Source organism: Strix aluco, chromosome 11, assembly GCF_031877795.1.
Source record: "Strix aluco isolate bStrAlu1 chromosome 11, bStrAlu1.hap1, whole genome shotgun sequence".
NCBI lineage: Eukaryota > Metazoa > Chordata > Aves > Strigiformes > Strigidae > Strix > Strix aluco.
Genome location: NC_133941.1, coordinates 12,274,063 through 12,297,511, shown reverse-complemented (window position 1 = coordinate 12,297,511; position 23,449 = coordinate 12,274,063). Strand labels below are relative to the sequence as shown.

At 43.9% G+C, this 23,449-nt stretch overlaps 1 protein-coding gene across 7 annotated transcripts in view; it reads right to left on the bottom strand.

The window, feature by feature from the left end:
- The window catches only part of ITPR1 (inositol 1,4,5-trisphosphate receptor type 1), a 171,271-nt gene that overhangs the window by 5,253 nt on the left and 142,569 nt on the right, over positions 1-23,449 (bottom strand). For all 7 annotated transcript variants that reach the window (XM_074836080.1, XM_074836081.1, XM_074836083.1 and 4 more), the window contains 8 exons: positions 21,337-21,512; positions 19,873-20,037; positions 18,030-18,225; positions 16,564-16,665; positions 14,773-14,912; positions 13,305-13,470; positions 12,374-12,534; positions 948-1,109 (listed from right to left, as the gene is read on the bottom strand). In XM_074836080.1, the coding sequence (XP_074692181.1) occupies positions 948-1,109; positions 12,374-12,534; positions 13,305-13,470; positions 14,773-14,912; positions 16,564-16,665; positions 18,030-18,225; positions 19,873-20,037; positions 21,337-21,512 (1,268 nt within the window). The remainder of the gene's footprint in view (positions 1-947; positions 1,110-12,373; positions 12,535-13,304; positions 13,471-14,772; positions 14,913-16,563; positions 16,666-18,029; positions 18,226-19,872; positions 20,038-21,336; positions 21,513-23,449) is intronic.

Genomic DNA, 23,449 nt, shown 5'->3' with positions numbered 1-23,449 from the left:
GGATACCATCGTGTGCAAGTCTGAAATTCATTTTATCCGGTGCCGATATCTATATAAACTTAAGTAATTGAACCATCTGGCTCAGGTTATTAATCCATAAAGATAAGCAGCTAGTCATTTTGCTGCCACAGACAGCTCTCACCAGGGCAGGCAACAGCATTTTCCCTTTTACTTCCAGTTAGGCTGTAATCCCTATGGACAACAGGGAATAAAGGCCCGCTGCCTCTGTGGCTTTCACAAAGCCATCACTGGGTTTGGCCTGGGAACACTCCCCACGATCCCCTCAAGCCAAACCAAAAGTTAAACACACGTCCTCAAACTCTCACTGCAGAAAAACTGGTGCACCGAAAAAATACTCAGAGGTTGATGCAGCCTTCATGTGCTAAGCAGCAGCAAGACATGCTGCAATGCAAAACATTTCTGTGGGTATGTCTTTCTGTGCTGCAGTTGAAAGCGTGACAGCAGCCAAATTGTATCTGCATTATCAGCGCAGCGATAGCACGGAGGAGACCAGGGCAAGCTAACCACTCAAGTATTTCTCGAGTTTCTCGGTGGGTTTTGAGGTCCGTGCAACAACACAGCACTTCTATCAGTATCAAACCCTCTGACTTACAGGATCGTGCTACGGTCTTAGGGTTAAAACCTGTAACAACAACAACCACCACCACCTATACATAGAGGGTGCCTGCACCAGTGATGACTGACTGAAGTTAACTTCAGCTTTGATTTTTTTAAGGCAAGTTTTCCCTTTCTGGAGGTGCCACTTTGGACGACACTGGTTTGGTTAGTGCCACCAGGCAGGTCAACTGGGGTACAGGGCTTCAGGACATTTTGTTTGTTCACTTCTTTCTTAAACACGAACTACTTTAGAAAAACTTCTTCATGGGGTTTGCAGAAGCCACGGAGCTGTAAAACACCAGCTTTGTTCACAGCCAGCTCTCCCTTACCTGATCTTTAAGCTCTGACAGCTGGCCAGAGAGGTTGGTCACAAGCTTCATAGTGGACTCCAACTTCTCCTGCAAGTTCCTCAGCTCGTTCTGCTCTCCTTCCGAGTCGCTGCTCACAAGCGACATGGCCCGCATCCGGGGGAACCAGTCCAGGTTTCTCTCCTGAGAATCAGACACGAGTTCACAATTAGGGTTTGCCAAATGAAAACCTGCACCCAAGTGGCTGAGTGCAGACAGATCTTAAATGCCACGCAGGGACATTCCTCAGGTACACAAGCTCCGTACTTAATTGCATCTACATCTTACTGCAAAGTTTGCAAAATCGCCTGCTAGAGACAACAAGGCACTTCAGACGTAACTACTGAAAATTAAGGCTGCTTATTGTTGGCTTTTCCTTTCCAGCAACTCACTCTGCCCAGCCATTTCTTCTTCAGATACACTTCAGTGTAATACATGAACACTGGACATTAAACCAGCCTGGATTTCACGTCTAGGCAAGCATTTTCCAGTGCTAGAAATCTGCTGCCACCTTAGTCTTTTAATTTCTGTTTGCTAAAGATTTTCTGCTGATAAAGCTGGTTTGCTTTTTTGGTCAAGCAAAGTTTGGCCGTGCTTTCTAAGGAGAGAAACTATGTTCTACTTGGAAATAGTTGAAAATACTTCCTTTTTAATGAAAAAGAAAAAAGGAAAAAATTCATATTCTGACTGTCTAGTTCAGGCTAAAATGTGGGACAGATTAAGTTACAATGAATTGCTTATAATTAAGTTTTCGTTCATGCATACAAATTCTCTAATATTCCATGTTTAAGTTAAAGTCAGGCACTTCAGCGGACACATGCTCTGTTTTATTAGTATGTACGCAGAGGCTCACACATACGTACACGCCAGTGACATTAAAAATAAAAGCAGGAACGGAATAGAAAGCCACAAAAGAGGAGGAGGGGTGCATACCGCATCTTGACACCTTAAATTTCAAGACTGAACTGGTTTCCTATCTACTCCGTTTCTCTTCCCACGCTGGAGAGACTCTCTGAAGGGGAAGTTGAACTAACGCTGGATAAGGTAAGGATGTGTGTGCACTCTCATAGGTAACACTGCAACAACTGGTAATGTTATAAACAGACCAGATGAAACAGTAATAGGTTACTGGATTAACAGTGTCCCAAACCAAAGATCAATCAACATCACTGATTAACAGCGACCAAAGAACGCCCCACTTCGCAGGCCAGGCTCTTAGCTGGGCTCTCTCTCTCAAACCTACAGCTTATTTCTGCAGCACTGCAAACTCTTTGGCTTTTTGCCATTGCCTGCCTAAATCTCTAACTTGAACCTGCTCCCCATCTCTCTGCCCCCCCTCCATGCTCACTCGTTCCCAGGAGCATCCATCCTGTTTAAATCAGGGCTGTGCACCTCCACTGGGAGTTACAGTCACGTCCTTTCTGCAATTCAGATGTGATGCCAAGACTCATCATCTTAAATTAGTTGCTTCTGATCAGCCTGGAGTTTACTATTGCTGAGATTAAAGGCAGAAAGCAGGCCCTTTCCCATGCAGCGCACCACAGGATTCCCACATGATGCAAAACTGCCAGGAAGGCTTTTTTTCTCCTGATCTCTGTTTACAGGGCAGATGGTTTCTGCTAATAAAAGAAAAAATATATGTACAAAAAAATATGCCTTTATCAAGACAAGTGCCAAAATATTTTGGACTTTAGGAAATGACAGTCCCACAATTAAGATTTAATAGTAGCAACAGGCAAGATTTCACTGTGTTCTTCCAGCAGTAGCAAAACCGTCGTTAGGGAAGAGAGGGCAGGCTCCTCACTTGTGCTCAGGTCCAGCACCTCCCCCGCAAAGTATTTCCCCCCCCACCCAGGGAAAACAAACCAAACCAACTGCTATTCCCTTCCCTGCTCTCCTCCAGGCGAGAGGTTTTCAAGGACAAGGTAAATTGGACTAAAATGCAATTTATATTTGCAGGTTTGCCTGGGCTCTCAGGTCCATGTCCTGAAGTTCCTAGGCAGATGCAACAGCAGAGCCCTGAAGCTCCTGCCCACTCCTTACTTGCTGTAGAAATATTGTTATTTTACTTGCTCCCAAAGAGGTGAGTTTTCCAAGCCCATCCCCAGAGTGCTCCCAAGCCCCATCCATGTGAAGGATGAAGGGGATGAGGGGAGCAGGACCTGGAAACACCTTTCCCTACCTGCAACATTTTATTGAATACCCCAACACATTTTCTGGCATTACTTTGCAATATAAGCAAACGCTGTCGCTGCTGCAGAGGCTGCAACTTGATCACTGCAGGGAGGGAAGGTGACAGCCAGTCTCTGATGGTGAAATCAAACCAGCAAGCACTAGCACTGACGGCTTCTGCAGGCTCATCACAAGTTTCACACTCACTGGCTTTCTGAAAGCCCCAGCTCTCCAAGTCACCCGAGTATGGGAAATCTTTGTTGGTTTTTTCAAGTGAAAGCCAAGTGCCTCTCTAGTTCTCATGGCAATGGTGAAAGATTAAAAACAAAAATGCTCCATGTGAACTCTACAAGCTGAGAAAGAAGGTAAGCGAGGAGACAAGACTCATGGCCTGCTGGCCTGTCTTCTGAGCCATAAGAATAGGACTCATTTTTGAGCCTGGAACTGCTCAGTCCTGATCCATCTGTGAAAGAGTTAACAGGAGCACCTGGAAACTTTCTGTGCAGGGCCAGGCTTAGGGAAAGACCTATAAACATCACTTTGCCAACCCTGTCACTGGGCTGAACGTAACCCGTGCTCCTGCTCAGGTTTCATGGAGATTGTCAAACCCAAAGTTCACACCTGGAAGTGTCCAGTTGCCAGTCAGTAAGAAATAAGGGGATGTCCAAACAGCCTGGGCAAAAACCCTGAGGTGAGGAGCTGTGGGGACAGACGTGCTGGTAAAACTGTGTCAGTGCAGGTAAAATGGGCACCAGTGAACTTGCTGAGCTGGGACCTCTCTGGAGGGGGCAGTGGGGATGCTGCCAGCATGCAGGGGCACACCTCTTCTTCCTCCTCTCTGCACAGTCAGTCCCGCACCCCTTTGCTCTGGCTTCACATGGGAAACCTTCAGCCTGTTGCTACAACCTCCACCAGCACCACATTGAAGCTGGAGCACCTGGATGTGACCAGTCTGCTGAAACGCACATTTCTGCCCGAACACCCGGCCCTGGCGCTGCTGGAGGGGGCGGAAGGGGAAGGCGTTGCGGGGGTGTTTTCTTTTAAATAAATAAATAATGATGCCTCAAGCAGAGATAGCGAAAACGGAAATAAGGAGGAATGCAGAAAGGTCAGTCACTGACGAGCCCGCTGGGCTGGTGTGCAGCAGCCAGCCCGGCTCCCAGCCCCGCGCCTGCCAGCAGCGCTGCCTCTGCAGCGTGCTTCTGCGCGAGGCTGAATAAAAGATTTATATCGTCATGATCTAGTTTCTGCTGAACTTTAACTGAACACCAGGGCGCCTTTAAAGATGCAGCCTTCACTGGGGGTTTGGGAGGGTTTTAGAGGCACCAAGTGAGCTGTGAAGGGAAAGGCTGCCCTTTGATGCCTTTTTTCCCCGCCTGTCCCTCGTCCCGCCGCGCTCCCTCCCCGGCTGCTGGCACCTCGCATACCAACAGAGTTATGCACTGTCTGCTGCGGTCCTCCTGCAAGCGGAGGCACCAGGATCCTGGGCTGCATCAGCTCCCTCTTCCCGTCACAGTCGCAGCTTCCTCTGCTTCAACAGACGAACTGACTGACTAAAGCCACTGACGGAAGCTGGCTAACCACAAGCGCTGGGGTTTCGGGTTAGCTCTTTTCTAGGTAAAGTTGGAAAAGTCCCTCTTGTAAAGCAAATATCATTAAATCTCAGACATGGGGGCGATGCTGACCGTCCACAATTGGAAATTTGAAAAAGAGGAAGCGGCGCTGCATGATGCAGATGCAATTCATTCTGAGAAGCGCCTGCTCCTCCCTGCTTCTGCCGAAGAGTTTATTCTAAGAAAGGTTTCTGAGGCAACCTCAACGCAAGCTGTGCCAAGAGATGCATTAGCTCTGCTCCTCGGGCAGGAGGCGGCTGCTAACGGCAGGGACCAGGGCTCGTCCTCACTGCTGGCCACCCCAAGTCGCTGCTCCTCTTCTGGGTCTCTTTACTCAGCCACCCCTGTGCCTAATATTTATGGGTTGCTGAAGGGCTAATTCAGTGCTCGTCAAAATAAATCCCTATAGCCTGCTATCAGAAGGCTGCCCAGCAGCCATCATTTAGTAGGAGAAAGCAGCAGCAGCGAATTTCAGTTTCTGTCATTTGTTGTGAAAAATCATACCCATACAGCTAATAAACAGCTCTGTGAAGTGCTTTGAAATTTTTTTTTGTTTGTTTGTGGCAAGACAAAACTCCTCTTGGTTCTTTCTTGTGCTTCCTGGAAAAAGCCCCACGTCAGGTTCTCTCTCCCTTCTGCAAAGGGCTCGCCATCACTTCTTCCACACCAAGCCACACTTCTCCCCTCACCACAAGCAGCAGCACTTGACAGCATCCCCCCTCCACACTAAGAAGATTTTCAAATCCTCAGACGCACCATATCTTTAAACAGGAGGCTGATGATATAAGGGTAACAGTATAATCATCTCCTTTTTCACTGTCGCCACAGATTAAATACCTAAGTGGCTTTTACACTGGTGCAGGGCAGGGAGCCTGGACAACAGACACCATTTCCCAAGGTGGGAGGTGACCGCGTCCCTGGATGAAGTGATCCCCCCGTATGTCCCCGTGACAGCTCTGCTGTGGGTGACTCACTTGAGCCGAGTGGTGAAGTTACACCACCAAGCATCACCCGGCTGGATGCGACCGAGGCAGAAGGCCGCAGTGGGAAACCCTGAGGGCGATCTCCTTACTCCTGCTGAAAGGCCATGCCGCTTCCCCACAGCAACCTACTTCTGGCTGTTTAGCTCTACATTTTAAGTAGGACGTGTTACACCACGATCCGCTGGGCAGGACAAAATGATGAAGCACGCAAAGGCTGAACAAACAGCTGCTGGTGGCGATGGCTGCTGTCGCCCACCTCCTCTTGCACAACGCGTCCGGCACGGCTCAGGCGGCCCACGGAGCACCCTGTTGCACAGGGTCACGGGCTGACTCAGGGGATGGCCACCTCGCCCCAGCCCTGGGCCACCTCCTCGGCACACACAGCCCCACGGGGCTTTTTTACCTGGCCGGTGTTGCAGACCGAGCGGTTTATTTTCCCCGGCGTGTCACTCTTGATGGTTTCCAGTTGGAAACCTTCCCAGTCCCTCCCAGGCGGGCGCTGGCAGTGCCCCAGCAGCCAGGACATGGCACCCACCCTGCGAGCTGCTTTGGGATCCACCCGAACCCCAACACGTTATGCAAACAAACCATTAACACAGAATTGGGCTGAAGCCTTTGCTTCTGTTTTCACCCGCCCAGGCCCTTTTTCTGCCACACGCTGAGCCAGAGTGAAACCTTTCACTCGGCAGAGGGGATGTAACCTGGTATTCCCAGCACGGACACCTGCCCAGGTGATTTATCAGGGAAAACCAAGAACTCGGCCACATAAGGTTAATGCCAGCAAGAGGAGGTTTTTTTTCTGAAGCACGCTGCAGGGCACATCAGCTTGCACACCTCCGGAGGTAAGAGCATACTAATACTGCTGCTGTGTGGGGAAGATGAGGTTGACCAACCATTTCTCCCTGTGCAGCTTCTGGTTTGCACCTTAACACCTATTTCAAGGGTGGAACAAGTTGCTTCACTATCTAAATGCAAAGCTCGGACCCAGGGCCTGTGACACAGTGTTTCCAGCAGCCAAGGGCCTTCTGCCAACCACACCTCTTGACTCTTCTATGCCTCTGCTATTTTTTATTAACCCTGTAATTATATTGGCTAAATCTGGCAAGGTGTCTCAAGATGCAGCTTGTTTGGAAGATACCACCAAATTAGGTACCATCAGCTCCAGTTCAGATCCTGACCTCCTCAGTCCTCCTCTCCTGGCCTGCGCCCTGCGTCATCACGACCAGGAGCCCTGAAACCCATTTCTTCATCTATAACTGATCAACTGCAAACAAGTTAGTTGTACAGGCTGCTTTCTTCTGCATCTGCAGTTGGTTTGGTAAGTACAGACACAATAAATCTTTTCTATTTAATGTTACCCTAAAGTACAGGATTTCCAAGTACAAATCACACATGCATGTAACTAAGTTTCTAATACTTTCTCAGACTATGATTTCAGCTGTATACACGTCTTTCACCAATGCTGGAATCATTAAGCCCCTTTTGAAATGCTTCAGCTTTGAAGCATTTGGTCTGCCCCTTGTTATTTCTACAGGTGCTGCAGTTCTGATCCAGCCTTGGCCATCTCCAACCAAGTTACACCCGATGCAGGGCCTGGGGACACAGTAACCCTTCAAAGCCAGCATCACGTGAGTCTTGTGCAGGCTGTGAATCACACACTCCTGCTGACATTCAGAGCCCAGCAACAATCATGGCTGGGTGTTTAACTTCTGAGGAGAGGTTTCAAGTCAAACTTGCACTTCTGGAAGAATGTAATTTTAAAAGCCTGCAATTGATGAAACCTTGTCTTTCCTTAGGCTGAGGAGGCTGCGTCTTGGCAGAAGTTACAGGCTACACTGGACACTCAAAACAGTAATAAGAAATACTTCCCAAGAGCACACAGCTCAAGACAAAAAGAAAAGCCCAATAGTACATTTAAATCTCCAGTTTTGTATGAAGAGGTTAATTAGGGCACTTCCATTCCAAATTCCTTCAAGGATATCTGCACCATCATTCGTATTTATAAATGGTTCATTTTCAAATGCAACACAATCCAGTTAAAGATTCAGGACTCAGCACTCTCGATCTGGCATGTGAGCCTGGGCAAACCCTTACACCTCTCTACCTCACTTTTGTAATAAACGTTAATGACATGTATCCTGCTTGGTGTAACACTGGATTAAAAATCTGTGGAAACTGAAAGAGCTAGTTAGGAAGCTTTGTGCTAAAAACTTTGCCAAACAAGCCTTTATTTTTTAGTATGCACATCTGCATGCATAAAATCACCCACAGCCATGCGGCTCTTCCCTGCACTGATCAAATGCTGACGTGAAGGTGTATATGCAAATCCTGACGTTAGGGTGTGCACCAGCTGTGCATGCAAATACTTGTCCATGCAAGTGACAGCACACTGCAGCTGCATGCACAACATGAATGCACAGAAAACTGAACTGTATATGTGATTTTCTATGCTTCGAGCTTCAGAGTAAGATTTTCTTTTTTTTTTTTAACATATTCTAAATGCCGGCAAACAGCTGTTTGTAGCAGACCTTTGCCAAGACTCAAGTGGCAGCTGTACTGATGGGGCTGCTGCTAGTGAGGCTGCCACAGCAACTGCAGGCAAATGCAGAAAAGTTAAGAAGAAATTCTCAAGACAGGATGGGTAGATAAGACATTTAAATGAACTAATCTGGAGGGAGTTGCACGGAGTTCACATTAGTCATTTGGGTGTGGATGTCAATGTCTGGCCAACACGATAAGTGGATCCCCCCACCTCCTACACATATGGTATTATTCAGACATCACCTGATCTTCCCTGGTGACTACAAAGCCACACAGCAGCTGAACCCTGTGCCTTTGTTCCTGGGAAATACAGGAGGCACCGGGCTACCAGCTCTGCAGCACTATTAGCATACCTTCCAGATAAACACTTTTCAAAAGACATTGATCCATCTTGAAGCCTCACTATCTTAAGTGCACATCTGCAGTGATTTATCTGGATGAACAGAAGTTAGGTCACCAGGAGGGCTTTATAAACACCAAGAATTAAAGGCTATCTCTGGCACTAGATGTTTTCTCACATCCTACAATAATGTGCATGCTACTAAACAGATATTAGGAGGTGGCTCAAGAATGCATTTCAAAGGTGAGCTGCTTCACGCCAAGCTTCTGCATGCCATCTTCTGAAATCCATGAGGTTATCAAGCTCACCAGGGGTGGTGAGGACTTCAGGATGGCAGATGAGTCATGGCAGCAGCTCGGGTGTGTACGCAAGCTCAGCTTCTACATCAAACAGAACCAGCAACCCCTAGCAATTTCCCCCCTAGCACTGCTCTAGTGATTCCCAGCAAAGATTCTTAAGATATCCCAAGTTTTACATCATATATCACAGCAGGCACATGCTCACCTTACTGAAGAAAGTGATTATTATCCCTATTTACAGGGAGAAAAGCTGGCGATGAATTTCAGGCCTTCTATCCAAAGTCTGGACTCACAGCTACAAGACCACTGCAGCCCCGCTTCCCGCGTGGGGGGACACAAACATACTGGGCTCCGCAAACTCAGGGGAGCTTGAGCAAAACCAACCTGAGATCACAAGCACTAACAGACCCATAGCTGTATCAGAAAAACCTTATGGAAGTACAAATCAGTGCTATCAGTACAGCATACCAGATTTTGTCAGATCACTGGGTTTTTTAATGGTTATTTTGATCAGGCTTACTGTGTTCACAATACTTCTAAACCTTAAACTCTGTTCTCAGGTTGAACCGTTGACTTCTTTCCGCACACTGCATTTTAACTTGATGAGCTTCTATCTATGAAGAAATATAAAATTTGCTGAAGAACTGGAGTTAATCATTCATTTTCAAGGCTACAACTTTTTTAAGCTGGGTCAGATTCCTACAGGCTACAAGATGACTTCTATGGGCAAGATTCAGCTCTGCCATCTCCAGTACAGTGGATATCCTCAAAATTGCCTTTCTACACACATTATTTTTAGACAAGAAAACATCAAAATTCAAGATCACTCTTAAAGCTTCTGAATATTCACTAACTGGCATAAGTGAAATTGTCCAGGATTCTTTTGATACCACAGTGCCTAAAATATCTTTCAAGCACTGTACAAGCAGCACTGGATGCAACTCACAAGCTGATGGTGGATGTAATTTTAGTGTCCTAAATCCATGTTTTTGGGTTTGTGTTTTTTTTTTTTTTTAATGTTCTGTGGTGTTGGAACTACTCACAAATACTAAATGGCAGAGTCAAATTTTTTTAATTTTTTTTTTTAAATTTTTTTTTTTTTACTATTGCCAAAAAGCATAAATCCAAGAGTTTTCTAAAGATACTCTGTTGGGAGTCAGAGCAAAGGTGAAGCATATTTGAGGTGTATTCTGTCATCACAGTATGGTTTTGAGCACATTATGCTTCCTACCCTCAACTACTAAAAATGGGTATAAATTGCAGTTGAACAATGGTACCGCATAACAGCCCATGGAACAGACATACCCCATCTTTGTCATTATCAAAGATGTTAGAGTGCCACCTTCAGTCTGAAAATGTGGGGAGAAAATCCCTTTTAAATCTAACCATGACACAAGTAGGCTTTCCAGGAGAATCTGGGAGCTGCAGACATTAAGCAACCACAGGTTCCCATTTGTCCTCTGTACAAAGAACAAAATAAACCATCACCTCCCACGGGTGACTCTCAATCTTTGGAACCACTGACATGTTTAAGGCTCTCCTTTTGCCTGTTCTTCTACATTCATGGGACAACGACAGAAGGCTTGAGTAAAAGATGAACCATGCCCCAAGTTACTCCTAGGTACACCTTAGGCAGAAAAAAGGATTTCTGACTCTTACAAAAGTGTTTAAAACAGGTCTGGTAAAGAAATATATTCACCATGCTTTATACACAGATTTTCTAGGGCAGCAAAGAATGTTTTTAATGTTAAAGGATGATGGAAAGAATTGCTTCTGATTTTCAGAGTAAGCTCTGACAGATTAGTCCTAAGAAACATGTTGACTGCAAAATGCTGCTGAGAACTAGAGCATCAGGGCAGCAGCTGCCCCGGTCACGCCTGTGCTGGGTCGTGGCACACCACTGATGTGCAAACCAAATTTACTTCCTATTCCATGGCTCGTACGGTTACACCACGCTTTCAACAGCACGGCAGTGAGACCCTGCTGTTAGCTCGCAATTTAAAACTGGCTCATGAAATGCAAAAAAACACCAACTACAAGACATATTCCAAACCTCTACCTAGTGTAGTTATATAAAATTGCATCTGTATGAGACACTTGGTCTATGCATGATTTATCCATATTCCCATTCAATACACAGTAATTTGCCCTTGCTGACACTTCTATGAAAGGGAATTCTGATAGAAGTTCTCCAGTTTTTGCATTTATTGCAAACATATCCAATGACTAGTTTTTGGTTCTTATCTAATTTGAACTGTTAATCTGAAATAACAATTTGTTAATAAATTGTTTGTTAACTGAAACTTTTTTTTTAAATTAGTTTTAACTCAACACAAACAATGCTTCCCCCTGAAGTAATGCTTGCTGCGGTGGGGTAAATAAAGGGAGCAATATAATCAGTCAGACCAGAAAGCAGCAGTGATGTACTAAGTTATCTTGCTGTGCTAATCCTGTATCAGGTGACTGCTCACAAGATTTCTTTAAGCCCTCACTACAGAGGCAGAGATCCAGAACTAGAACATACATTGTAGTGACCCCAAAGTAACATGTTTAACCTCAGAGAGATCTTGGTGGGATTTACACACTGACCGGGCCACGACAGACTGCCCACTTAAAGGTAGGTTGTGCCTCTGCAGCAAAAAAAAAAAAACTAGGGACAAATAAGCAAAGTATCCTGCTATTTATTTGCCTGAAGGCAAATGAAGAAATAATTGAAATGTTGTAAATCAGAAAGAGCCTTTGCTAACCAGCCAGAAGACACACAAATTAATAACTGGGGTTTAGGATCTAATTCCAGGAGCTCTGAACCTGCAGCTTGGCAGGGACGAGCCTTTTAATTCTCTCATTAAAAGGCCTGACAATTGAATACATATTAATTTTAGTTTTTTACAATATTAAGCTAAAATCATATGACAACACATCCCACAAGTCAGTTTAAGATATTTATACCGGGACAGGTTATAAGCTGTTTGTTATGCTTCAGACACTTTCACCAGCTTGAAAATATTCTCCCTTAAACATCAGTTTTCAAAACAGAATAGCTCCTCTTGACCTGATTTAAAACCCTGGAGCCCACCCAGCTGTCACGGCTCGCTTTGGCACACACACGGCAGCGGGTCAGAGGTGAGAAGGTGCAGGTACGCAGTCGCGCATCGCTGTGTGACTGCGGCGCGGCCGCACGCGTCGGCTCCCACCAGTGCCCCTGCCTGCACCATCCTGCTGCAGCGTGCTGCCATCAAGGCAACGTCTTTTATCGAGTTATCTGGCCAAGAACATCTTAAGTGTATTCTCTTTAGAAGATGCTTCTAAAAGGAAAGGCATTGGATTGAGCCTATTACTGTAGAAAAAGTCTTACTCCAAGTTTTTGCTGACAGAATAAATAAAATACAGATTATTATATTTACTAAATATGCCAGTAGATTGGTCTATCTAGGAAAAAAAGGCAAAACTCCAAACTCACCTTGATCATTTCTGCCACATAACTTTCTGGTCCTGTATATTCTGTTGAATCTTTTACTTTCACTAACACAATAAAGCACAAATAATGCCACATATTGTGCTCTTCTTTAATGTGCTCTTCAAATGTGACTGTCTTGTTATCAAACTTATCTCTTTCCAAACCTACAAGAGTGACACATATACAACCCTTAGTATTTACAAACTGGTACTAAGAAAACGAGCTCTAAAAACAAAACCTGTTTCTACAGTCTGCTGCACTAAACAGTCACAATCATTCTTAAATGAACACTGAGTAACAGGGATAAAGTCTCCAACAAATGGTCACAATGCAGCGAGAAGGGGGCAGAAGGCCTAACAAGCACTGCTTGCACTGATACATAACAGAAAACTTTCGGTTAAAAAAAGGTAGCTACCTTGTATGCAATCAGTTTGTTGGATTTCATAACGCATCTCCTATTTTTAGGCAAAACGATACCAAAAGCAACACTTGCTTTGCAGCAGACTTCCAAAGGTTACTTCTGTCAGTCTGTGTGTTATGCAACTTCTGCATGACCATGTCATTAAACCACACTGGCCTTGATGGCTCGGCAGCTTAATTCCCACTCTACTGATGGGAAAAACTTTCACAGTCACTATCAACAGTCTGCACCATTGGAAAAAACAACTGTTTATAAAAATCTCTCCCATTCCAGTAGGAAATGATTCTTTGAAGCACAGGAGAAACAGAAACTAAGGATTTTAGGGAAAAATGGTATATTGAGCATACATTCCCCATCTCTTCCTGCTGCCAAGCTCCTATGCACGTGGTACCCAAGAATATCAGCTAGCTGAGGAATGCAAGGTAGGAACCGCCAGTAACACAAGACTCCTGTTTCATGCGAGTTTGCAGCTATCTGACTTTGACTTATTTTTAAGTGTGTTTCTACACTTACCACAAATAAAGCAAGTTGTTTTTAAAATTTCTTCTTTCTTCTGTTTTTCACTCCTCAAATCAGCAAAAGTGTCAATGATCACACCAAAAATCAGGTTAAGGACAATAATGATGACCATGAAGAAGAATAACAGATCATATATCACTCTAGCAGCAAAGAGAGGTTCCTGCAAGATACATATTTTGATAATTAACAACTCAAATACGTGCACATCTAACCCTCACCATGCCTCTCTCAGTTCAGCAACAGACTATGCTGCCCCACAACCCCTCCCTTTAGATTCTCCATTTCTGATGCTCTCCAATGATAACCTACAGCTCAAAACATTAAGTGAAACTAAAATGCTTACTGATTACTGAAAGAAAAGCTAAATTAGTCAGCTACCAGCACGCGATCTCTGCAGAGTCGCTCTTTCTCCTTACTGTGTCCAAGTCTGTCCTCTTCTCTCTCACACACACTGAAATTTGTTCTCTTCTCAGCCCCGCCCTGCAAGCCCATCCAAACTCTATCCTTGTTTTAATCAGCTATATATCAATACAGTACCAGTGTTGACCATAAAGTCTTTTACTGGAAATTAGTAGTATTCATTTCATTTATGCTAACAACCATGTACGTGGACATCAGATTGGTCTTTCCAATACCCGTTTCGTATTTATTGCAAGCCTAAATACCCAAATACCTAACCCCCATTTTTAGAATCATTCTGCCAGTTGGGTGCCAAACTTTTATTAAGAATTATGTAACTTTTAAACCATTGTAAGCTGAAAATAAGGCTAAATATTAGAACACACTTTGAAATTGCAGACAATACAGACAAGCATTCACTCTGACCAAGACTGCTCCATCAGCCCCTAAGGTGGTTTTGGGGAATGACGAGGGAGAACAGCTTAAGACTCAAATAGGTATTATGAAAAGTTCCTGCTGCTTTGACTAGTCCAAGCTTTCTGATGATGGCTCCAAACAACATCCTTCCTTTCCACAGTCCCAGCTCCAAACTGTCTTGGTCCCTGTCCCCTCACCCATTCCCTGTTTCACACACCTTACCTAGTGATGCTCCCCACAGAAACTCATGCCACTAGCATGGTATCAGCTCCCACTGCATTTTTATTCTGCTACCTCACATTACTCTCTCACCAGCTTGTACTCATCTTACTTCTTCAGATCCTGAACTCCCAAAGCACAGACTGTTGGCTACCCCATCTCTGTTCCTTTGGGCCCCATTCTGGACAGCCCTCAAGCTAAAAAGGCCCTAGAAAAAGGATGGGTAGATGCTTGTTTGAACTGGCTGCTGTTTAGTCTGATTCTACAGAGATTTAACTACATTACACAGAGAGAAATTGTGGTCCCTTCTAGTTGCAATGTATCCTACATCTGTTTAAAGGGAGTGTATATGCATTTTCCCCAGCAGAACTAGATCCCCAGCCCTACATGGTTATCACTCTTCCGCCCCCATTCAGTGATAATTTACCTCTTTGGATGGTTTCCTGAGCACATCACCTACTCCACCCCCACTCCTCAGCCCATGACTCAGTACAGTAACAATGCACATCAGCAACGTCTCGCACGTATGCTCTTTATTCTCTTCCTCCATTTCTTCAGCAATCAGTTCTATTAACACAGCAAGCAAAGACACGTTTCAAAGGCAAGAAGATCAGTTTTAAATAATTCTCTCCATTCTCTGCTGGTTATGCTATCTCTCCCTTTTGCAAAAACTGCCAGATTTCCAACCAGTGCTGCAAACCCCCTTAGCTCTTGCGAAGAGCCGACCGTGGGAGTGGGTCTCTGCTCTGGCTCCAGCCTGCCCTTCCCGCCCCACCAGCAGAGTTTTCTTGTGTGCTTGAACTGCTGTCTTTGACTTGGTTAAATCTCTCTTTCCATTTCTGTTAGCATGCATAGCTCAGATCACCAGATGCCTGTTTATACAGAATCATAGCTTTTTGACAGCTCAGAGGACAAAGTGTTGCCTCTTACACTCTCCCTTGGTGCCTAACAGATTGCACAGCCTTTGGGCTGCACTCAAAATGGCAACTTCGACTCGTATTTTTCAAATGGCTAAAATATCACTGCTTATGGAAACAGCATTTTACTGAAAAAGTAACACACTTTTTTTGACCCCTCTCCATTTGGCGGAAGCCTCCAACTTCACTGTTTCAGTTGCAGAACTGCTAAAATTAATTACCTAATCTCATATACTCTCCCTGTACACATTAAAAGCCTCATGACTTTCATTTCATCATAAAAATGCTCATGAGCGGATCCCACCTTCCCACAGACAGCCTTAGAAAGGCCCAAATCCCCGTGCAATCCAGAAATAGCCAAAACCCAAGATGGCAGAGAAATGGCCAAAGATTTGGGCGTCATTAATATCCCTGGCCACATTACACCCTTGTATCAGGTTGATTATTTACGACATAAAACCATCTCTGGAGTTTTCCTTTCTGCAGCCAGAGTGTATAAAGACAAAGCAGCACACTCCTCCTAGAGCAGAATAAAGCAGCTGTTCTTGTATCAGTGTTGAATATCAGCTGATCAAAGAGGACACTTGAACAAAACAGAGCCATCTCCTCTTGCGAGCAGGGGCTCGTGGCCATTATTGACCTTTGAAACATCTGACCATATAAGAGCTCCACTTCTAAGGAGAAATGGTGATGTTCTGTCTGGCTTTCACAGCCAGCATCATAAATCTCCAAGAAGTAAATTACATTTTCTAGAAAATAAAACTGAAATATATCAATACCCAATCTGAGGCTGGCGATTATGCTGCAAGTAATACCTTGCATGCACTTTTTTGATCTCAAAAACCCCCAAACCTACCCCATTGACTTAATCCATTGAGTACTTCCTGCCATGATATTAAAAAGTTTCCTTAGCTAGATAGAATAATGCTGACAATAAACGATGTTTTGCTCCGTATTTCACAAGGTATTATCCTCTGAAAACACATTTAATAGCCTAACGTTTTAAAATAATAAACTTTGCAAAGAAGTAAACTGCATCACTTCCTTCTCAAATTGATAAGGTAGAAAATTAAAGAATATGATAGTGGTTTATCCAAGTACGGTTTATAAGTTTCTCTAGTTTAATCACTTCATATAATAGAAGTGGCCTAAATTAATCCTTTTTCAAGTTAGATACTCTCACGATAGCTTTGTTCCCCAATTTATTGAATAGAAATTTTAAAAAGGATATTCTTTTAATTTAAGATGCTTGACTAGAAAAACTCAGGGTATGAGGTATGAATTCAACAGCAGATACTTACGGTCTGAAGGAATGATTGAAGAACAGTTTTCACTGCTACCTGCTTTGCATACATCTGAATAGAGAAACTCTCCGGTCATGGTCTCGCCCGGTTCCGTGCGATCTAAAAACAGAAGGTGATGAATCAAATGGATAGTTTAACGTTTTGCATGATTACTCCTCGGATATTAAGGTACCCCATCATATTCAGTGTGCAATTACAAGGCAGGTTTAGAATGGTATCTTATCCTAGGGTTTAGAAGGGACAGCACTTTCTGGTTTACACACTCAATGATTTAAAATTCAAACATAAAATTCTTCTTATTTCTATGAATTAAAGACCAAAGTTGTGCATTTATTTTGCATCAGCTCCAAAGCTGAATAATTGAAATTGTTCTGAAATTACTATATTCTAGTGCACAGTGAGTTTTGGAGGTGCCTTGAAAACTTGCCTTTCAATGCCTTGTGAGTATCAAAACAAAACTACTGCCACATAGTAAAACGTTTTTGGCATTTCTCCAGCTGCATGGAAATGTGAAATGATAGGGTCAGTGAGGTTTGGGTCTCTCACAGGGTTGGCAGTAAAATTAGAAAAAACAGTGGGAATGTTAAATAATATTTGTCTGAATAGCTGAAGTGTCAGAGAAAAAAACAAAGACAGAACAAGACAAACCCCAAACCTCTCCTCTAACAAGTTTCATTTCTGTGCTTCCTACCAAGTTAATAGCTTGATGCTGCAGGGTGGGGAAAAAGCCCTGTATTTTTAACTTACAATAAGCAAACTAAGGTCAGCACAGAGAAGACTGCCACAGAATTTAAACTGTAGCAAGTATTTGAGGGAGGTTAATACAGTGTATAAAACTATGAACAAACAGAATTAAGAGAGATAAACCTCTGCTTCACAGGAGCATCTCTTTGATGCCCTTTGATGCCCTTCATTTATATTCAGTCTGTTATTTCAGATAAAATATTAATTTTTGTTACATTGAAACTAAACCCCACCATTAAAAGCCAATATAAGCATTCAGGATCCGGCAAACGGAGCCAGAACTGAATTCTCCCAGTGCAGAGCCTTCTCCACGATGGCCTACCTTAAGTCTGGTTGTAATTAAACTGGGGGAGGGAGTAGGTGTAGCTGAATTAGATAATCTCAACTGTTTTAAGCAAACAGTGAGGAGAGAAATCTCAGCCATGTGCAGAAGAGTCCAAGTGCTGTCTCCAGGGGTTCCTCCTCCCCATCCCTCTTGGTGCTGCAGCAGATTGCAGCGTTTTGTAAAAACGCTGGGGTATCCATTTGTCCCCATCAGTTAGGGGTTTTTTAAATTTTATTTTCTGTTTAAACAGCGTCCTTTGTAAGAAAGAAATTGTCAAACTGGTGAGGTAATTGGTATGTCTTGCAAAAGGTGGAAGACACTCAGCATGTCCTGGGGAACAAAAGCCCGATACTTTCTTCAACACAAACCATCAAAACGAGTTGCCAGTACCAACCTGGCAATAACGTTTCATTAGGGAGCTTGTCGACTTCCAGGATAAAGTCATCTTTGAAGAAGAGGTACCCCACTATGGAGAACAGGTAGACCAAGATGAGAGCGAGAACGGCAGTCAGGATGATGGACCGCCCATTGCGAGTGACGCTCTTGATGACGTTCAGCAAGGTCTCTTCTCGGTACACCAAGTCAAAGAGCTGAGGGACAACAGACAAGAGCAAAGGCTGTTTCTCACGTGTCCTACCAGTACCACCGGTGGCATGCTACACATTGGCATAATGTGGGGCAGCATGTTAACAATACCAATCTGATGTTTTAAAGAGCATTTAAAGCAGTTTTGGTTTGGCCTTTTTATAGTTTTCTGAAATTTACCATATTAGTAAAGAAAAATAGAGCAGGAGGTGAGGGAGATGGGGTCCCTCACCCCCACTGTACCAGTCTTGTGTCATGCACTTTGAAACATGAGGAATGGAGGCAGCTGTAGCCTCCTCTTCGTCTGCACTTCAGACTCCAGTCCTGAGCAGCAGCCTGGGAAGAAGTCCCTACCTGGCGTGAGGGCAGGTGTTCTTGTGGAAGTGCCAGATATACAGTGCCTGCTTTAAACATAAAGCTGTTGTCCCTTTTTTATAGTACTATCTGCCCCATCACAATCTCAAACCAGCTCATTTCAAAGTGTAATTAGCTGCTTCCTTTAAGTTTTAGAGTGTAAAATTAATGGAGCAATATTTTTTGCACAAATTCTTTGTTTACATTTCTTTACAGACGTTTCCTTCACTTTTCACTCCTTTGGGTCTGTGACAATGCACCAGCACAGCCCGAGCAGGTTGCTGGCTATGCTGGCTGACAGTGTGAGAATGCATGTTTGTGAAATTGGACCTACACGAATATAGAAAATAACCAATTCAGTTACCAGAGGATGTAGCGAGCATCCAACAAAGGGACAAAAATAGTGTTCTGAATGAGATTTAAGGTTTACTTTAAAAGTGACACATTTTCTCCACCAACACTAGATATACTCCTTCAGTGCTTATTCTTAGAAGTATTGTGCTGTGCAAGATGAATTCCACACCAAACAGAAAAAAAAACCCCGTATGCCAGGCATCCGTGTCAGTCGTGTGAGGTCTGGAGTCTAGCTACAGCTAAGGAGACACTCCATAGTTAACCAACTGCTCTAAAAGCATGGACGCTACGTTACAGTTATTGACAGTAACAGAGTAAACTGTCTTAAAGACTGTGTGCCTCTTACTCACAGCATGGTAACTCCAGCAGTGCCCACTGTGCAGCTAACAATTCCACAGCTAGATTTTCCCATGATTTTATTTTTCCTCATGTAAGATTTTATATGATCTTAAGAAGGCTTAAACCTTCACCAGGTGTATTACTTAGAGTCATAACATTTTAAATTGTTTTATTATCTTGGATGTCAGAGCAGGGTCACAGGCAATATATCTAACCTAGAAAACCTATGCCTTAGAAGTCTGAAAAGAGGAGTAACGTACACAGGGAAAAGCTAAATACCTTCATTGCAACTGCATACACATTTACTGTAGCAAGCAATTTTAACTAAATTTAACCTTAAACATGACTCATGTAATATAATTGAGAACAACAAAAAATCTCCTCTTGTCCGTACAAATCAGGAAGAAGAGATGTGGCAGGAGGCCCATAACCTCCCACTGCAACTTCTCCCAAGCAAAATCTCCAGCGTACAGTTCTTAAGAGTGCCTGCACAAGTTGCCCAGCAGCAAAACAGAAAGCAAGCGGTGTATGACACATCTAGATGTGCCCAAGATGGGACTTTACAAACAGGTAGACAGAAGAACATTCTGAGGGCAAATACCTACCAACAAACTATAAAAGAATTCATGTACGAAGAGTCCCAGAGCGCAAATCAGAAGGTACAGCAAGTGATAAAGAAACTCCACATCCATGATCATCGCCTTGTATCCTCTAGTGAAGGTTCCACAGTTACCCACAAAACTCATCAGAAAAATGATTTTATTACAAACCTACGGAAAGATTAACCATAAATTAGTTACAACATGTGGCTTTCAGGAAAAAAAGGCAATTTTTCAAAGCTGGAGGTAACTCAGCTCCATAATGGTCTCAACAACCGTGCTGAATTGTCTGTTACACGACAGCATTTTACACGACAGCGTTTTATACGTCTGTCAAAACTTGCTTTCTGTTGCGTTTTCTGCACAGCTGAGACAGTGAGCCAAAACTAAAACTGCACGTGTCTAATAAAACGTGCGCACTGACTCTTGCCTCCAGCTTGTTGTCAAAGGGCTTCAAGAAAGTAAACACTCCCTGGTGCGAGAGGTAAACCTTCCTAAAAAAAAAAAAACCCAAAACAACCAAAGCCTGTTCTAAGCATCACTTTCTCCAGTCAAATAACTTTCTAGCCTACAGCAACCCTTACACTTCTGAAACAACCCCTATTACTCGCTAGTAAACAAGCGCTCCAGATTCCTTCAACAATTCACTCTTGGATCACGCGCCCCGTAATCCTCCTGTGTAGAACCAGCCATCAACGCCAAAGGAAAGCTGCCTTCAACTTACCTGGAACCTGCTAAATGCTGCAATTACCAGTAACCACCCCCCACTCCCCCATGCACCTCTGACTCTGCAGTACACGGTGCTCAGTGACATATTTTGAAGACCAGGAGCGCTATTAGATGATGCACTTGAAAGCTGGGCACTTCGTAACACAGGCAAGGACTTTGAGAAGGCGCATCTTTGCACAGCTCCTGCTGACTCACTCAGAGAGAAACCCTTTTGGCTCACTCGCCACAAGAGACCATAAGTATCCGGGTTTGAGCGTTAATGAAGTTCTCTGGTGGCTCAGCTTACATGCTCAGTCCACGCATCACTGTAGCAAAACTGCTTAGTGTCAGCTTTTGGCTGGCAGGTAGAGTGCAGACAGACATTTGGGAAATGCATTGTTTAGTGAATCTTACACAACTCTGTAAATACTGCAGCTTAGTCACTGAACAGGAGACGGGTTTGAGTGAATAACCGAGCTCTTTAGGGTCACAGAGACTTCTTTACATTTCTGGCTGGAGTGGGAGCTGTTTCTAGACTAGGGCAAAACCAAGTGAAACCTTAGAGGTCTCCAGCCTGGGGAAACAGGATTAAATGAACAACAGCAAAGCACTTCTGCTAGAAACAGTCCAAAGAGGGAATTACTCCTCCCGCCAGTTCCACCACAATGTCCCAGGCTATTTTTGCCTGACACCTTCACGAGCAGGTAAGAAACCCTTACATAAGATGCAAGAAAACTTCAAAAAATCCCACTCGATTCTTACGTTGAATGCACCCAGAAGAAATAAAGTAGGTTGTAAACCAACTGAAAATATTAGTCGTAATATCGTAGAAGCGATTAAGGCTCGGATGCCGTGGGGCTTGGGAAGAGCTATAACGATGGCCAGAGATATCAGCATAGCTGTCCATAGCAAGCCTGACAAGTGCGGCTCCAGGGTACCTAGGGTGGAGAGGAAAAAACAAGACCCATTTCAGTACTTTGTATAGCCAAACAAAACCAAAATAACCAAATAAATGCCATTTTATCTTATCTTTGGTAGAGCATCATAAAGCTTCATGTTCAGACATTACTGATTTCAAAACAGTAAGCAGAACATATGAGCCCAATGTCTTCAGCAGATTTTAATTACAAACTTGTTACTAAAGCATTATGTAAATGACAAGCGCCAGTATTACAGGAGTCTTCATTTTAGTGTTTATTACTTAAACACCTTGAATGCTGAAAAGGAGAGGCATTTTGCTAATGCGTTCTGAAGAGGCATTGAATGGGTAGGTGAAGACAGACAACATACTCCTCCAGGTCCAGATTCACAGCAGATTCTCCTATTATGCTTTTGGTCAAAAACCTCGTACCAGTTTTTGTCATCTCTCGCTATTTCTGGATCTATTTAGACTGTCCCATGAGACTGTCTGCTTACATAACATCAAGCCTGTGTTGCTAAATATACACTTCTCAGAGAGCCATAAAAAAATACGCAGCCAAAAATACCATTTACCCTGGGTTTATGCAGAATATAAAAGACATCTCTTTCTTAAAACTGACATTAAAAAAAAAGTTTTTCTTTGAGCAACTGGTTCCTCAACAGACAAAAAGGCAAGACCCCCTGAATTTCATAGCACTCTGCAGCCCTTCTGCAAGTACATACTTAGAGGACTGTTGTGTCTTATTGGCAAGATATTCACTGGGAGCTTTTTCCTCCCCCTGCCCAAATTCAGAAGGCTTAGGAAATATTACTCTCATCTGACTACCATGAGCAGCCATTTAATTTTGTTCCAAATCACTGTAGATTAATAAAGACAGCAGAGGATAGATGGAAATTAAAACTTAATAAGCGTAAAGTTGAACAGATGTTTCCGCTGTCTGAAGGGAGTTTGGGATCCCAGAGCAACACTGCCACTGCTACTTGAGCTGTCAAACAGCAAAAGGTGCAGAGCTCGAAACAGAGTCACCTGAATGGGAACGATAAACAACACAGAGGGGAGGGAGAAAAAAGTGTACAGAAGCTTATTTAGGAATGACTTGGGAATTGCCGTGAGAGGCAGATCCTGAAGGATCCTGCCTGTGCCTGCACAGGTGCCTGAACATCCCAGCTATTATAAAGACATCCATGGCACAGGAATCTATTTGCTTTCACAAGTTTCAGCAGTTCCCAGCAGGCCTACAAAAATAACTAGAGTTAATGAAGTCCTCAACTGTTGCTTGGAACACCCACCTTGGGAAGGCCCGACACCACAGGCTGCCCAGCAGCATGAGGGATGCAGTGCCACGACACAACAAGACCTTAGTGGGACCCAGGTCAGGTGAGAACCCCCCAGGAAAGAGGGAGACTCAGGGCACAGGCTCGTCTCTCCTTCCTGGGGACGGAGATAGACTGGGAGCAGAGTCTTTGCCCTTGGCAAATGAAGTTCACCAAGGCAGCAGTCACTCAACATCAACTGTCTGCACCCAACCCAACGTCAAAGGCTTGCTGTGGGCACGTGGAGTCCATTACAGGACTGTGGGCAGGAGGAACTTGTAACTGGTAGGAAGCTCTCCCTGTCTCTGGAATTCTCACCATTCCAGTACCAAATTCCAGGCACCTAGTTTCATTCCCGCTCCTCTAGTCAGAAGTTTTACAGCTTCTGCTACAGTCAGATGCTAATCAGATGCTCAGTTCACCATGTCTGAGCAATTCAAGACACTGACAACTTCCCCCAAACGGTCTGTTTTGAAAAGTCTCTTTTTTTCCTAAAGCTAAATATAAAATACACATGTATGTATTTATTTTTCTTTTTTGATGGTAACTAGTAGAGGAAGAGATTTTATCAAAAAGTTACCTGATAAGGTATTTTAAATATGTAGGGTAGGGCATCTTCAAAATGTCAAATGATCCCTCC